The sequence below is a fragment of the Ochotona curzoniae genome, unplaced genomic scaffold, assembly GCF_017591425.1.
Source record: "Ochotona curzoniae isolate NIBS_2020 unplaced genomic scaffold, NIBS_Ocur_1.0 contig_2318, whole genome shotgun sequence".
Classification (NCBI taxonomy): domain Eukaryota; kingdom Metazoa; phylum Chordata; class Mammalia; order Lagomorpha; family Ochotonidae; genus Ochotona; species Ochotona curzoniae.
The window spans coordinates 2,056,586-2,074,473 of NW_024465419.1; the positions used below are offsets into that span (position 1 = coordinate 2,056,586).

The 17,888-nt window shown below is 41.7% G+C and overlaps 1 protein-coding gene across 1 annotated transcript; it reads left to right on the forward strand.

The window, feature by feature from the left end:
- Positions 1 to 340: 340 nt before the first annotated feature.
- On the forward strand, positions 341 to 17,588 carry SDR16C5 (short chain dehydrogenase/reductase family 16C member 5). Its single transcript, XM_040972703.1, has 7 exons — positions 341 to 402; positions 4,756 to 5,099; positions 7,917 to 8,048; positions 10,634 to 10,733; positions 13,101 to 13,245; positions 14,312 to 14,437; positions 17,307 to 17,588. Exons 2-7 carry the CDS (start codon positions 4,770 to 4,772, stop codon positions 17,398 to 17,400), a joined length of 927 nt encoding a protein of 308 aa, XP_040828637.1. The 5' UTR covers positions 341 to 402; positions 4,756 to 4,769; the 3' UTR covers positions 17,401 to 17,588.
- The last annotated feature ends 300 nt before the right edge of the window (positions 17,589 to 17,888 follow it).

Below are 17,888 nucleotides of genomic sequence, written 5' to 3' on the forward strand. Positions count from 1 at the left end.
CCTGTCCCCTTTCACTATCCTGCCCTAACACTTAGATCCCCCAGGCTCTGGGCTGTGTTCAGCAAAACCCTGGGAAACTGACGCTTGAATTCCTTCCGGCCCAGACACTCTGACTTCATAATGCACCCTTGGCATCGGAAATGTTAAACTTGGAAGTCCCGCCGTGCTCGTCTCCAGGATTGAATTTCCAGTTTCTAAATCTCGGGGCTAGGGCAAGAAGGAACGCAGAGCACGCCCACGTGGCGAGGGCTGAGCTCGGGCGCCCCACCTCCGGCGCACAAGGCCCCACCCCTGGCGCGCGGGTGCGGCCCTGCACTTGAGCTCCGACCCGCGCCGGGATAAACACCTGCAGAACCCGGGCGCCTGGGCGAACAAGGCCGGCAGCAAGGGCAAGTCTCTGGGGTGAGTAGCCGAGATCACGGTCCCCAAGAACTGCCTCCCCGAGGAAGTGTCCACTAGCTTCACACCCTGACGAGAGTTGTACAAAGTCGTGTTATGCTCTGGTGTAGACCGGGACACGCACAAGGGGTCGGATAGTCAGCTGCGCCAACTGATCCAGAGGTGGGCTGAGGGATGCGGCAAGCTAGAGAGAACTAGCACTGCCAAGGAGTGTGCCGTTCAGGTGTCCTGAGGTCCCTCCGGTTCTCCTAGCTGACAGCTCCCTCCTCTTCCCCAGCAGTGCAGGAGACACCTCCCGTCGGCTCCTCCTACAGCCTTTTTCCTGCTCTCAGTTGCTGAGTGTATTCCCCACTCCCTACCCCATGGCACCCAGTTCAACCCTTTCAGTCAAAGTTGTGGTTGTTAGACAATCTGCCCCTGCGACCAGGGGAGCAGACTGCCACTGCACCTTGGGCGGGAGTAGAAGGATGGGGTGAGAGAAGACATTCCCTGCTGAAGATGAACTCAATTTAACTCAGCCTTTGGACCCGGTAGACCATGACAGGGAGGGGAGACACCAAAGAAATCTTCATCGTGATTAAATTTAATGTACATGTCACTTTTGAGAATGAGTGTTTACAGTAAATGGGTCTATCCTTACTTTTGTTTGTAACTATACTTCGTGTGACTGTCATTGGCCAACCAGGGAGAACTAATTAAATGCTAGCAGGAACACTCACAGTAGCAGTGAAAGTAGAGGATTTTTATGTGACATGCTTGGATCAGGAACTGCTTCACATTTTTGGATTTTTTTCAGAGTTGGTAATTTTTGCATGTGCCCAGTGAGATACCCTAAGGAGGAGTCCTAAGGCTGACCTTAAAATTGATGTATGTGTCTCATACAACCTCAGGCACGTAGCCTGAAGGTGTTTCGACCCAACGTTTTAAGTGCTCCTACATGTGGTCTGAATTCATCACAGGAACTCAGATGTGGAGATGCCATGTAGATGCTGTGTCGGCATTCAAATTCTTTTGGATCTGGGAGCATTTGGGGTTGGGGATTTTAGCATGAGAAAAATTTTCTCTGTACATTGCCTGGCACTATTCTGGCAGGGTCTGCACTTTGTGCTTGTGCGGCATCATGCAAATGGAGAGCAGAAGGAGAGGTTTTATGGAAACCAGCAGGCACTGTTATCCAGCCAACTCCTTTTGGACCTTGTCTCCCAGCCAGTATACACTTAACAGAGCTGTATACAGGAAAACACATACATTTCCCCCTAATTTGAACAGAAGTTTGTATGGACTAAAACGGACCCTAAATTGCTCCTGAATACTTTACCTGTATAAACCCATTTAATTTATACAGCTTCCTGTGCAAATACATTGATTTAGAAAATCCTTTTTCCAAAGAAAGAAACTGAAACACAAGAGGTAAAATAATTTTTTAGCAAGTTTGAAGGGGAAACAATGACAGATGTAAAACTGCAACCCAAACTTTAATCTCATGAACTCACTGCCTGCACAGGCACATTAAGTTTATCCAGCTAGGAGCAACCTCAAGCCACTGAGCTTTTAAGAGCCTGGGAAACATCTGCCAAACAAGAATTAGTCATGATCTTGATCTAGCCTAGGTCTTACACCAGGCCAACATTGAAAGAGGTGAATACTGGGGACACCCAGGCTCATGGTGAGGCTTCTGGCCACGTGAAGTACTGGAGGAGAAAAGGAGACCTCTATCCATCTGGGATGGATTTGCACAATAGCTGGTCTGAAAGGGGGCAAAGTGACTTGGCCTGAATTGCCGTGGTATGCCTAGGATGAGGGTGCCCATGGTGTCCCAATACTATCCCAAGTCTGACTCTCACGCTTCCAAGTCTACAGGCACGTGCTCATTGACTGTGTATTTAAAATGAGAGTCTTCCTTCAGGGCACTTTCCTTCTAGGGTCTGCAGTGTCTAGGAGACACCGTCAATCATTCCAAAGTTACTCTTGGAAAACCAATGTGATCAAAGGAGGCAGGGGGTTTGGGACTGTCTCTACCAAAGCAGGGGAAGCCCAATGTGCCACAACAGGAAGCATTCATTATACGACCAGGGTGCACTTGCCTCTTGCAGCAAGCATTCCTCCTCCTCTGGACAGTGCTAGATGTGCAGGTCAGGTCCACCTTAACATTCAGACTATTCTGTCCCTCTGTCGAGTAAACTATTGTCCACTCTCTCTCCACTTTGCCCGTATCTTCATTTGAACATCTCAAGTGGCCCTTCCCACACACCTTCACATTTCTTCCCCAGACCCTACTCCAGACCAGCTCTCCTGACATCTTCTCTGTAGCACCTGTTCTTTCCTTTACAACACAACAGTTCATAATGAGCCTCTTAATGTCATCTCAGTCTATTCTCTTTAACTAGACTATTATTTCAGCAGCCAGCAACTGTGGGCAGCTGCCTAGCTCTTCAGCCCCAATGCCTAGAATTGAACCCGTCAGTGTTCAATAAATAAGCCAAGCAAACATCTTTTATCTTGTATTCTCTCTGATCTTATCTGTACAAAAAAAAAAAATAGGAGCAATAATTTATGGCACTTGACTCTGGCATTTTCTAAAGGCCCAATAGCAAGCCCTTCTCTAGGTAAGTCTGTCCCCTACCCCCAATAACCATTAATACTAGCAACTAGACTGTCCTCAGCCAAATCTGAAAGTGAAGACCTACTGTCCTTTTGTCACTCTCCCCCTCATACCTGTGCCCTTGTCTGAATCTCTTAATTGAACACCTGTTTGGGGAACCTTCCACCCCCCAGAGCTATATGCCCCTGACAAAATATGTTTTCTCATTCAGGAGGAAATGAGACCCACCCTCCTCCCTCAGCTAATGATTGGTAAAGCATTTTATTTTATAAACTCATTTTTATCAAAGCATTTGTAACTGACAGCAGGAGCTACCAGTCAAAGGAAGGCCTTTAATTTATCCAGTAGACCTAAATTTCACCTTGGGCATCTGCTCTGACTCTGAAAAATGCAATAACCGTGTAAAGTGCTCAGTGCAAGCCAAGCATGGCAGTCAAGTACAGAACATTCTCATTGCATACATAATAGCACCCTATGTCACAGAACTGGGAAATGTGAAACCAGTCCCAGAGGTGTTTAAGTAGCCTGCCCTAGGTTTCAGTGCTGGGCAGAGCAAGCCAGGAGTGCAGATCTATCTCACCAAGGTCCCTTAAGTAATGTGGATTTGGTGACGAGGGATCTTGAGTGCTTGGGGAATGGTTTATCTGAGGATACTTACAACATTCCTAGGGGATATATACATATTATTTCTGGCACGCTAATGTCCTCAGAGAAAATTTGCCAGTCTTGATTCACTAACACAGGCATTCAGTACCCATGTCAATGTCCAGGTCAGAAACATGTTCTGCCTGGTCTTAGAAGGGGTGGACTCAAAGGTATCCTTCCTCATACTCAGAGGAGTTGGGGCCTACTGTGTAGTACTGTGAACGCTTTTCTCTGTTCTTCTTGGGCTCCTACATTGTAGTAAGGAAGAAAAAGTTCAAGATATCTGGTCATTTTGAAGGTCAAATTCTTCAACAGAGAGTTGAGAGATAAGGGTGGGAGATGAGAGAGTAAGAGCTAGGAGTGGCGAGGAGTGGGGGTGAGCATTGGATCCAAGTGGCTAGAAGCCACAAGTAGAAAGATTCATTAAATGTAAACCAATGTTTTGGGAAAGAAATGTGTATTATGAAATGTATTTCAAGATTTTTTTAAGATAAACATCTCTTCATTCCAATTTTACAATGAACCACTTTGAGTCCCCTACTATTGTGACACTGCCAAAAAATCCATTGGAGAAGTTTCAGAAGACTTCTTCAAATAGTCTATACAAATAGAAATTTACATTTTCCCTTGGAATCTCAGATTTGGAGCAATGACACAAAGTTAAAGGACAATAGGACAAAATAAGAACAGACAAATCTAAAAGGAAGCAGGAATAAAAGCAGAAATGTAGCAGATAAGTCATAAATGCTGTGATGTGGTCAAGTCTTTGGACATAAAATCAATCAACAGGATTTGTGGTTATTGTGGAGAACCACTTATTAGGAAGATACAGTGACTTACTGCTGGGTTAAGGTTGGGTATGGTTCTTACAGTTTCTGGCTAACCCACATTTCTGCATGTATGGCACACAGAAAGTCTAAGGGCAGTTGCTGAGCTTGGAGACCACACAGAAAAGGTGAACCAGATATTGACCCATTGGGTTCCTGCCCCTTTCTGGAGTCAGACTGGGCTACTAGGACAGTTGTTTCAATCATGTTTCTCAGTTACTTCCCTTTTTGTAGAAACTAGGAGCTGTACATAAGAAACAAACTTTCCATCTTTCTTTCTAGGTGTCTTCTAGAACATGTCTTCCCACCTGAAAGCAGCAAACTTTCTTGTCTTCTTAGGAAAGTCTCTGTTCAGTTTTCTGGAAGGTATAGTTTTCGCCATAATCTCAAAGCCGCGGAAGAACGTCGCTGGTGAGATAGTCCTCATAACAGGTGCAGGCAGTGGACTGGGAAGGCTCCTGGCCTTGCAGTTTGCCCGCCTGGGCTCTGTGCTCATTCTCTGGGATATCAATAAAGAAGGCAATGAGGAGACGTGCCAGTTGGCTCTGAATGCTGGAGCCATGAAAGTACATGCCTACACCTGTGACTGCAGCCGGAGGGAAGAAGTATACAAAGTGGCCGATCAGGTAAATCAAGAACACTTTCTGTGGGTTGTAAAAAACCCTAATACCTGGAAGTACATTGGCATTGTTCTCTTTTGCCTTTCTCAATTCCTATGTATCTGTCTTTAATATCTCATTTTCAAAATATTGTATGGAGAGTGGCAATGGAGATTTTATACTTGCTAGCATATGCAAGGTACTGTGATTATTAGAGCACATCCTTATAAAATTCAGTCTTATCCACCTCCCACAAATGAAGGAAACTGAGAGTTCTGGCAGGTCAGTAAGTGGCTCACAACTAATAAGAAGCTGAACTGCAACTGCGACTTGAGCTGGTTGATTCTTATCCATCACAATCTACTGCCTGTATTGACTCCCATGAGGTTAAAAGTATGCATGAAGAAACCAAGGCAGAAAGATACTAAATAGCCTTTTCCAGGCCACAGAACTACTACATGACCAGGCCAGGATTTGCACTCAAATTTAGTCTGATTTTAAAACCAGTCTATATTCATTCTACCTTAATGGCTTTCATTTGTTAAAGATTTATTTATTTTGAAAGGCAGATCAGATTTATGGAGATAAGGAAAGAAAGAAAGATCTTCTCTCTGCTGGTTCACTACCCAAATGGCCACAATAGCCAGAGCTGAATTGATCCAAAGATAGGAACCAGGAGCTTCTTCCTGGCCTCTCACATGGGTTCAGGGTCCCAAGACATTGAGTCTTCCTCTACTGCTTTCCCAGGCCAAAAGCAGGGAGTTGAGTAGAAAGTGGAGCAGCACCATGGACTGGTGCTCACATGGTATTCTGGCTCTTACAAGGTGAGGACGTAGCCATTGAGAATTGCACTGGGACTCACGGCTTTCATTGAATGCATGTTTCTTTTAAAGAATCATAAGAAAACCGTGGTATGTTATTTACCCTCAAGATCACATCAACTTGTTTGGTGATTGTACCAAGGCACATGTAAAGAAAGCTCTTTAGGGGCTCAAAGTACCAATGTTTTGATAGGAAGGATGTTTTTGGTTCACAGAAGCATATTCCTTGCCCCCCTAGAGACTTCTGTGCCCTCATATGGCCTGCATACATCAACATCAGTCTGCTTGGTCACTTTGTGTCTTCCAGAACTGCCTGGTTTGGGAGAATGGAAATTGAGTGAACCTACCATGAGCTGCCCACATGTGTCCTAAAATTCTTCCATAGTTTCTGAGGTCAAGTGAGATCCGGGGGTCAGTGCATTGCTCGCTTGCTAGCGAAAGGTTTGCCCATTATTGGAAGGCGAGTTTTTTACTTTCAAATTGGTCTTTCTGTATTACACCTCCTTTCCTATCATCTCCAATCACAGGATGCCCAGTACATCTTACAGAACTAAATTTGACAAGCCCACCCCATTTGTTTTGGGACTGTCCTACTTAGTTGCAGCCAGACTCAGCTGTCAAATGCAGAATCCATAGCAAAGTGCTGGGACAGTCCCACCTCATGTCATCAATGTCTCATGCAGGAACCAAGGTTGCAGGCTAGAGGTTTATGAGAAGGGAAAGGTGCCAACGTTACACAAATAAGTTTTACTTCCTAAATAAAAAGGACTGAATGTCTACTCTGGCCAGTATCCCAGCAACAAACAAGATTTTCTTTTATTTGTCCCTCCCAGTTCTTATGCCTAGAAGTGGGAGGTGGAGAGAACAGCCAATTGATGCAAGCAAGATAGGCAGGCAGATTCTAATCTGCACTGTGTGGATTTACAATACCGGTTAATCTTCTTTTTCCATTCATGCCCTACATCAACTGTCATTTCTCTGTGTGCTAGATCCTTTTCTATATGATATCTAGTCATAATGGGGCTATGTTTACTTCCCTTTACATTGAATAAAATGATACATCACATTTAGCGGGCATTTCGCTTGCCAATTAAGATGCTCAGGTCCCACATCTGAGTACATGGGTTTGGTTCCCAGTTCAAATTCCTGACTGCAGCATCCTGCCAATGCAGATCCTGGGAACCGCAGTGATGGCTCAAGGAATTCCTGACACTCGTGTGGGAGATCTGGATTGAGTTTCCAAATACTGGTTTCAGCTTCAGTCCAAGTCTAGCTATTGTGAGCATTTGAGTCACAAATAAGACAGTGGATGAAAGATCATCTGTGCCTAGCAAAAAATAATAGAAATAAGTAAAAATCTTTTTTAAATGCCATATATACAGAGTGCAGAGCCAAATTATGAATAACTGGGCATAAGAATAGTTCTCACTGCAAAAGGAACTAACATTTTAACATTAGAATCATCTTATCAGGGAGGAAACAATAAGAAAGACATTAGAATTAGCTCTGGGGGCCCAGCGCAGTGGCCTAGTGGCTAAAGTCCTCACCTTGAAAGTGCCGAAATCCCATATGGGCACCAGGTATAATCCCGGCAGCCCCACTTCCCATCCAGATCCCTACTTGTGACTTGGGAAAGCAGTGGAGGATGGCCCAAAGCTTTGGGACCCTGCACCCACATGGGAGACCTGGAAGAAGTTCCTGGCTCCTGGCTCCTGGCTTTGGATTACAGGCCATTGCAGTCACTTGGGGAGTGAATCATCGGACAGATCTTCCTCTCTGTCTCTCCTCTACTCTGTATATCTGACTTTGCAATAAAAATAAATGAATCTTAAAAAAAAAAAAAAAGAAAGAATTGGCTCTGTAATGCATTGTGGATACTGCAGGAAATAAAAGAGGTTTTGCTTTAGAGTTTAGAAACTTAGTCTGAGCTAAGGTTTCATATGCTTATAACTACAGGAAAACAAAATCTAGACCATATAAGGAATTGCTGCATTGGTAATACTGCTCTTATTATTCCACTCAGGTTAAAAAAGAGGTTGGCGATGTTTCCATCCTAATCAACAATGCCGGAATCGTAACAGGCAAAAGCTTCCTTGAATGCCCAGATGAGCATATGGAAAAGTCATTTGATGTGAACTTCAAAGCACATTTGTGGGTAATTACCTTTTCTTCCCAAAATAAATTTTAAGCTGCTCTGACAGTTAGAAGTACTTCCCACTTGCTCTTTTACTTTGTAAGTATCTCTCAGTAAAGCCCAGATATCTCAGTTTTGGACTTCTTCTGGTCTTTAGGTTCTCCTCTCTTAACCACACAAAAGCTACATCTCCTAGAACTTCTGCCCAGTAATTTTAAAGAATCGAGTTATCCTGTTGACCTGACAGTGATGCACTGATTGCCTACAAGGGTTAGGGATTGCACGTGGCTCACGTGTCCTCTTAACAGCTCGATGAGACCAGGGATTACAGGACTGAAGAACTGCTCAATCAAGGCTATATAATAAGGGAATGTGCTTTAGACAGGACAAAGGTAGCGTTGTCATGTGCCTCAGTTGATGTGTTTCGGTTATGAAAGAGATCATTAATATCAAGCAAGTATTATGCATCCTGAGAGGCAACAGATAATGATACAACTACTTGAGTCCCTGTCACCTGTATTGGAGACTTGTATGAGTTCCAGGCTTCTGGCCTCAGCCAGCTCTGCTCGGATTGTTGGAGGCATTTGGGAAGACAATCTACAGATGAAAGACTCTCTCTCTTCCTCTCTCTCTCTCTCTCTCTCTCAATCCATTCCCACTCTCCTTTAACGATAAAAGCAAATTACTTTTTTAGTGATATTGTGAAAGCAAGCACTAATACTAACTGTGTTTCCTCCAGATACCCTCATCACAATGTGCTGCCAGCACCAGGGGCACAGAGAGCCCTTTCTCAAGTGATGCCCTGTGGCCAAGCTAGCTCAGTCAGTAGAACATGAGACTCTTAAAGTGATGTGCCCACTGCCAGAGGCTTGCTTCCCTGTCCTTTGTTCAGACTAGCTATCTCAGACCTTCTCATGCCATGCGTGTGCCCTGATGCTGCCTCTCACTGATTTTCACCTTTGGTTCTAGACATGCTCACAGCTGATCAGTCCCCAGGCGAGGAAGGCAGTCTCTTTCTAGGAGTGTTTGCTGGCAGTTGTGAGCCCTCCACTTTCCTCCAGCCTTTCTCACCCTGCTTTCCTGTAGTAGCCTTCCATGTGATTTGGTGCTTATTGATCGCCTGTCTCCTGCTCTCACCCCAACTACGATAGTATGGTTTCCAAGGAGAAAACAAAGAGTCAGAACTTAATGGCCGGCAAGTTACTATAGAAATACTGCAAATGATTTCTCTTGCTTCTACTTTGTTTTTTGTATACATACATATATAGGTACATATACATGAAAGACATAAATGTTACATAGCCTATCTTTATTCTAACAATATATAATTAATATAGAATATATTCTGTTTGAAAATGCCTATTATGAGAAGCTATTTGAAAATTTGAAAAATCTTTGTGCCAAAACGAACTTTAAGTGCACCTTTCATGAACTTTTTGAAGCTGATGTGCATATGACATTATGGAAATATATAACGATGCACAGGCAGTTCGAGTAAGGATGGAGAGTGAAAACCCCTTAAAAACCTCCATTCCTGGGATTTCTGTGTCTTCTTTCTCCCTGTTTTACTCCCTGTCTGCTTCATGGTCTCTTCTTCCTCTTCTAGTTCTTCTCGACATGCAAGTGTTTCCCTGGCCTCTTCCACCCTCTTCTGGGCTCTCTGTGCTTCTTGGATAAGTTCACAGACGTTCTTTGGATTGTGGGACAATGGGGCACCAGGAAGTGTAGTGGCTCTTGGAAGATTACAAAGACGTGAGGGTTTTTTTTTTTTTATCCTGTGGTACTGTTTTGTTTTGTTTTCTACCCATTTCCACATGTTAGCTTCTCCTTACTTCCATGTGGTCATTGAAGGTGAAGAATTCCTTGCTTATTGCAGAAGACATCTTTTCCAAAAGTTCCTTTCTATGCTTTGTATCTTCTTTTTAATTGTGCATTGTTCTGTCATCTGGCATGAAACTTCACCCTGCGTCCAGGGTATGATGAACTACCATCAGACAGAATGGTAGTTCTGCACCTGCCTTTTCCAGTCCCAAAATATGACATTCGATAGTATGAAAAGCCAGCACACTGCCCTTCTTTCTAACAAATTATCTATTTCGTGATGATGGGAAAAAATAAAAACATTATTCAGAGAGATAGAGGTGAATTTAAAACAAAAAATTCTTTTTAAATGGAAGCCAACAGCAGCATATCCTGTGAACAATTTTCAAGGGAAATCTGAAATTCAAAATTAAGTCAAGGGAAGAAAGGAAGTATAAATCTGAACAATTCCATTCTTCAGTACTCATTAACAAATTTGCAGTGACTACCACAACTCCTATTTTCTTATTTTACTTTCATTATTGTTCTAATGTTGTGTCGCTAAAAAGAATCAGAGGAGCAAAGATATCAGTCTGAAAAGTTATTTTTCATAATGTTATTGACATAAAACAATGTTGATGTAACAGGTTGACATGTTACTTTCAAGATGTTTAAGTTTCTATATTAAGGTTTGAAGTATCAAATATTTTTGTAAGTTGAAAAAAATTATCACAGCAATAATACAGAAACATATGAAAAATCTACAATGTGATATTAAATGCTAAAAATTTTTCCCTTGATCTTAGACATACAAAGCCTTCCTACCTGCTATGATTGCTAATAATCATGGACATTTGGTTTGCATTTCAAGCTCTGCTGGATTAGTTGGAGTTAATGCGCTAGCAGGTAAGAGAAATACAGTATTATTATGTGGTTGCAAAATTCGTTACAACTTTAATTTACACCATAGGCTTAAATAACCACCAGTGATTTGATGCACTTAGAATGAAAAATGATAAATGAAGAGATATGGCTTATATAATAAATGGTTGAGAACTTTATTGAGCAACATAATTCATGTAAACACATTTAGCTACATGAAATTGAAGTATTTCCTTAAGAATCACTAGATTTTATGCAATTGCTGGGTTTAAAGAAGAGAAAAGGAGTGGACATTTGGCCTCATAGTTGAATACATTTATGTCCCATATCTCAATGCCTTGGTTTCCAGCTTCTCACTCATGTAAGCCCTGCGGTGTGATGGCGCAAGTCACTGGTCTCCTGCTAAGCTTGTGGGAGACCTGAGTTAAGTTCCTGTCCCCGAGCTCAAGTGTGGCAGGTATTTGAGCGAGCTAGCAGATGGAAGCACTCTCCTTCTTTCTCTCTCCCTCTCATTCTTTCTCTCCCTCACTCACCCTCCCTCTCTCTTTGCCTCTTAAAAGATTTTTGAAAAAAAAAAATAAATGAAGGAAAGAGACACTTTACTGAAAATGCTTTTTGAACAAATAATTAAACAGTAAAGCAACCCTAAAATTCCCCTAGCACTATTATTTAGGTGATAAAGATGATCACTCAGCCTTCTCCTGAAGTTTCCCGTCAGGGAGTTTCATATGCTGGGAGTTGGAGAAAGTTTCTTCAACCCAGGAAACCTAAAATTAGCCTCTTCACTTTTTCTCTGGTTTATGATCTCTCAGTAAATAATAGTCAATTTTACTTTCCTGTGATGGTCATCTGCTTGGCAATAGCATGGAGCAAAAGAGGAAGAGAATCCTTGTCCTTTCCCCCCAGGATGATATGCAGAGCAATTGCCCTGCCTCCTGGATTGTACAGATTGCTGAAGTAGTTTGGCATAGCTTGCCATTGGGCACTCCCTGATGCCTTGAACTAAATGGCACAATTTAAGAGCCATAAAATTAACATCAGCTCAGTGTATCTCAGTTAGAACAACCAGTCATCCAAGGTATTATCAACCTATACTCTCTGAATCCTAGGCTGCCCTTCCTCTGTCCTTCTTGGAATTCTTCAGGAGTCATTCTTTACTTTGTCTTAGATGTCTGATGAACCATTTGCCTTGCAATCATATCAGCGTATTTACAACTCTCACTGATCCCTTTTCTAACACAGCATTCCTATCTTCTTATATGAGACTACCCACAATTCACCTGACAAACCACTAAGTCCATCATAATTTCCCCCAGTATGGGTATTGGCTACTCTGCTTCAGAACCACCAGTGGTCACTAACTGAGAACGCAGATCCTGAGTTGGGGCTCAGTGAGTTGCATATATACCTTCTGAGTCAGATGATCCAGAAAAGTATTCTGCACTTGACCTTTACCCTAGTGTCTCTTCAGCCTTTTACCAGCTTTGGCAGTATTGGTCCCGACCACCCCACACCTGGCACTTGTTACATGGAGTTTGCCAGTTGCAATATCTGTGTCACAATGCAGCAGATGAATATGTCTTGAATGACTGAGGCAAAGGGAATTATTAATCCACCTAAACCCTATTTCTCCTCCAAGTCTTTTTTGCTCTGTATATTAAGTATTCAGATGTTTTCTTAAAACAAGTGTGATTAAGGACAGAGAGTTTAAAGTAGATATAAAAGGGTACTTTCCACTACCCTGCCTTTTCAAGGTCTTTCAGAGGTGGAAGCTGAAGTCACCAGTTGCTTTGCTCTTCTGAAGTTGAAAAAAAGAGCTGCCATTGGAAACAACCTTATCTGAGTCTCATGATGCATGCTGACCTCTGTAACCTAGTTTCCTAAGTAACCTGCTGTTTTATCTCTTATATGACATTCTGCCCCAGTGGAATTGAAGTTCTTTGAGGTGGAAAATGGATGTACATCTTGTGCCTTAATCTAAATGGCACAATTTAAGAGCCACAAAATTAAGATCAGCTCAGTGTGTCTCAGAACAACCTTGGGACACAGCGCCCACATAGAAGACCTGGAAGAAACTCCTGGCTTCTGGCTTCAAATGCTCTCAGCTTCGACCATTTCAGGCAATTAGGGAGTGAACTGGGGACAAAAGATCTTTATCTCTGTATCTTTTTCTCTGTAAATCTACCTTTACAATAAAAATAAATGAATCTCTAAAGCAAAAACCTTAGGTCAAATTAAAAGTCTTCACAAAGTTCATGGGAAATACTTATTATGAAAAAACTGCACATGGATTTCAAACTTTTTGGTACCAAAATAAACTTAGTTTTTACCCTGATTTTCCCATGAACTTTTGAAGCATCATTGTACATTAGCATTGTTTATCTTTTCCAGATTATTGTGCAAGTAAATTTGCAGCCTTTGGCTTTGCAGAATCTGTATATATGGAGCATTATGCCCAAAACCAAAAAGGGATCAAAACCACAATTGTGTGCCCATTTTTTATAAAAACTGGGATGTTTGAAGGTTGTACTAGTAGGTAAGTCTACCTTTTGCTTTATGGTTATCAATTTGATTTTATTTTATATGCTTTACAAGTTGTGTAAATATTTTTCTGGAAATCATTCTGATTTAAATAGTTTCGGAGTTATTATGTTTGTCTTAGCCTTCTTGATTCTGATGGTGGGTCCTGGAACCCTCCTGGGAGGACTGAAATCCCAGCTCTGCCTGTCACTGCTGTGTCTGAAACCATGTTTCACAATTCCTTCTCACTGAGAAAATGGGGAATGGAAATGATTGAGCAAGTAAAAACTTCTCAGTCTGTTCTTCTCAATCTGTTCATATCCCAGTCTGTTCAGACAGCCATCATTCCTGCTATCCAATCATATTCTGTGACCCTCCTTTGATTCTAGAAGGTCTAGAAATCTTTGAAAGGGATCTGTTTCTATAAGAGTGGGGTGCTTTAACAATATCAAACATTATTTGCCTCAAATAACAGAATTTTTTTCTCAAAGTTCTGGATGCAGAAGTCCAAACCCAAAGTAATAACAGCTCTAGTGTTCAGGAAGGGCAGTTTGCAGGTGGTCACATTATGTGCTTTTTGGCAAAATGAAGGTGAGGACAGAAAAACAGAGAGAAATCTCTTATGACTCATTTCGTAAGGGCCCTGATCCCACTCCTGAGAGCTCCACCCTCAGTCCCATGTTACCTCCCAAAGACTCTACCTGCAGAGGCTATTATTATCCTGGAGATTGAGTTTCCAGTTGCAGGTGTACAGGGACCTGTTCAGCCCATTGCAAGCACATCTGCATATGAAGGAGACAGCAGGGGGTTTTGCAACATCCAGCTTTATCACATTTATGCCATCTGTTTAATATGATTTCATTAAACAATAGTTGTTTTTCTTGGAATCATCATTTCCCATGACTTTTAGTGGTCCTACCACATTGATACCACACTGGTAATGAGAGAGTAAATATAGAAACAGATGGAACCTGGAATGAAAAGAAACAAGTAGATATTACCTTGGTATCTTTTTATTCCCTAACATAAAAGAGTTTGTTTTACTAATTTGTTAATTTGTGTTTTGTCTTTTCATACCCGAGGTGTCCTTCTCTGTTGCCGATTCTGGAGCCAGAATATGCAGTCAGGAAAATCATAGATGCTATTCTGCAAGAAAGAGTGTACTTGTATATGCCAAAGTTTTTGTACTTCATCATGTTTTTAAAAAGGTAACCACCTCTGCTTTTTGTCATTTTGCTAGTGTGTCAGTCAACAGTTCATTCCAAATCCCCCAGGACAAGCTATCTTTAAAATGCCTCTCACATGAATGAATTTTAAGAAAGAAAATCTCCTAGGTCAGTGAGCCAATCACTGTGACAATTTGGTGATGCAGTACCAACAGTGCATGGTAGTACTCCCCTCTATAAGTCAAAAACATGAGTCAGACCCTGGCTGCCATCTTTAGGATTGCATTTGTCTCATAAAAAATAGATTTCCTGAATGACCTTTGGACATAGTGAGATGAGTTTTGTAAAGGAGTGATGTGTTTTTGTGTAACCATTAAGAAATAATTCTGTTGAAACAGGTACTTCTTCAAGTACAGCACCCAAAGTCAAGCCAAGTGCTTCAGAAAAAGTTGATTGGGTAAAAATGTTAATAGGTAATATAGTTGAACACTAATATAAAGAAATTGACCAGACAATTGAAAGGAAAATCACTTTTAAAAACACAAGAAAGAAAGTTCTTTTTGCTCATCTTTCTCTGCTATTCCTGAGGTTTACATTGTGGACATCATCAACTGTACTTTGTGACATTTTTGCCAAACTGCTAAAAAGGATGCTGCTTCCTATTCTCTCCGTCCATTTTGTAGACTGTACCACACCATCTGGTTGTCCTTCCTTTCATAGAGGTTTCTACTTTACAAAAGAAGCACATTGCTCTGCTGTTTTGAGTTGAAACCTGTCTATAAACTTTCTCCTGATGGTTCTAGTTTTGCTCTGAGCTATGAGACTCAGAGCAAGAGTCTTTGACAAGCAATGTAAAGTTCGAGATTATGGTCCTTCTGTTAAGTCTGTGACTCTGAATACTTCCCATATTCTCCAGGCCTCACTTTCTTCATTATGTCAGAGACAAAATGTGTCCCATCATGTAAATGAGTGTGATGTCTTGTTTCTGCAGCAGCAGATACATTTATAGTAGAGTGGGCACTTCTTGCCCAATAACATGTTACCACATCAGATTAATGCTGAATTTAACAACACAGCACAGAATTTTTCCATGCTGAATTGTGGAGGTTATATATTTATTTTTATGACATACTAGCTTGGGGCCACATCTTGAGAGAGTAGATAGTTCCTGAGACGGATGAAGTAAACACTCCATCAAACCTTCATTCAGCAAGCACTTAATAGAAGTGCAGTCCCTGTCCTATAATCTACTATTATAATAATAATCAAAATAAGATAGTTGCCTTTGGAGTTGTTTTCTTAGGGAGTGGGAAGCAAGAAAGAAACAAGCAAAAAATAAGGAATCCTAGTTGTCATAGCAGTGCAAAGAAATAAAAGCAAGGAAAGAGACTCTCAAACAGAAAGGGCAAGGGAAAGGGAAAGAATATAAGTTGGGATTTAAGATTTAGTATAGTATCATCCAGGAAGTGACACTTGATCATACCTTAAGTTATAAGATGGGGTGGGAGATTCGTGAATCACCTGGAGATCTTAGGGTACACACAGAGAAGGACAATGAACAAGTACAGGGTCCTTCTCTTTATCTTACATTGTAGCGAGTCTTGGGTTTGTTCTGCCTGCCTTGTACCTTTCCATGCTCTGCAGTTACCTTTAAAGTCAAGATCAATGGACTGATAGTATTCCACATGGAATGGTGACTTTAGATGAGCAAGTGAGGAGGGAGGAGACACAGTCTTTGTCTTGCCAAAAGTATGACTGTCTATTGCATCTTCTCATAGTGGTGACTCCCAGAGATAATAGAGTGTGTTGTAAACTTAAGGAAACTAAGGGCTACAGCTAAGTACAGGGATCTTCAGAAAGTTCATAGAGAAAGTGTTTAGCCTTATGATTAAGACACTCATCTCTTCTTGGAGTGCCTGGGTTAAAAACCCAGCTGCATCATGTAACTACAGTTTCCCTCTTGAGATACAAACCCTGGGAAGGAGCAGTGAGAGGAGAAACTCTTGGATTCCTGCCCACCATAGGGAGACCTTGATTGAGTTCTTGGCTCTTGGCCTCTCTCACACACTCTTTCTCTCTTTATTTCTCTTTGCCAGGGGAGGCAGAGTGGAAAGAGAGAAAGAAAAACTAAAAATTGGAGATCAAATCAATAGAATGTCTGTTTTTAAAATTCATGAAAATGCATATGATAAAAAACTGCATGGATTTCAAAACTCTTTTCTCAAAAGAAACTTATCTTAGAATTCCATTTCTTTTAAAGTTTTTATTTTTATTGGAAACATGGATTTATAGAGAAGGAGACACAGAGATAAAGATTTTCCATCCACTGGTTCATTCCCCCAAGTGACCGCAATAGCCAGAGATGAGCCAATCTGAAGCCAGGAGTCAGAAGCTTCTTCCAGGTCTCCCACATGGTGCCAAGATGCCAAGTCGTTGGGCCATCCTCCACTGTTTTCCCAGGCCACAAGCAAGAAGCTGGATGGGAAGTTAGAACAGCCAGAACATGAATCAGTGCCTCATGTGTCCAGGAACTTGCAAGGCAAGGATTTAGCCACTGAACCATCACCCTGGGCCCTTATAATTCCATTTTTCTATAAAATGCTTAAAGTACCCTTATAAGTTACCTAAGCCAGCACTGCAAATGATGCCTTAGATTCCGGTCAGGTCAGCTACCCCAAAGCCTATCCCTACTACGCAAGATTTTCTTGCTCCTCTTCAGTCTTAACTAAATGTCGTGATACTTCGGAAGCTGCACTGAGAAGCGAACTGGGTGATTTCAACAAAGCCAGGAGGACTCTAGAGACTCTGAGTACAAGTCATGTTTAGCAGACAAGTCTTCATGAGGCTAACTTGCTAAAGATTCTGTTGTGAATGATAACCAAGAAAAGTTCTTCTCTTGTGTTCTTTTTAGTTTTTTGCCCATCAAAACAGGAATGCTCATAGGAGACTATCTGGGCATCTTCAATGTAATGGATGGCTTCACTGGCCCAAAGAAGAAAGTCTAAAGACCAACTCCATGGTTGATGTCATCTGATACCCAACACTACTTATGGCTTATATCAAAGAAGAAAAGTACTTTTGATGGCAATAGAATATATGTAGAGACTATAAGTACCATTTGTATTGTGCTATCTGGACCAGAATTTTCAATCACTGTCTTTAAAAATAAGATTGCACTCTCCTGTTCTGTTGAGTTGTGGCTTTGGTTTGTTTACTTCCAAAACCAGAGACAGTCATTTTTGTGGTTTCCATTTGCAACTGATATGTCAGACGGGCTGCTTGCATGAGCTACCTTGAGCTTTGGGTATTGGAACGATGACTTCCATGGAGCAGGTGGCTGTGGTTGAACTTGCACAAAGGGGGTGTAGACAGGGAAGAGTGGGGCTAAGATGAATGCCTTCTCTCAGTGGACACAGAACTATGTATATCCTATCACCTCATTCTCAGAATTGACCTTTTCAAACATGAATCACAAATTGTACAAAAGGATCAC

Excerpts from the sequence above, each read along its gene's own strand:
- SDR16C5 (XM_040972703.1), top strand. The coding sequence starts at position 4,770 with ATGTCTTCCCACCTGAAAGCAGCAAACTTTCTTGTCTTCTTAGGAAAG. Across the intron at positions 5,100-7,916 it reads TATACAAAGTGGCCGATCAG|GTTAAAAAAGAGGTTGGCGA; the intron begins GTAAATCAAGAA and ends TATTCCACTCAG. Across the intron at positions 10,734-13,100 it reads TGGAGTTAATGCGCTAGCAG|ATTATTGTGCAAGTAAATTT; the intron begins GTAAGAGAAATA and ends TATCTTTTCCAG.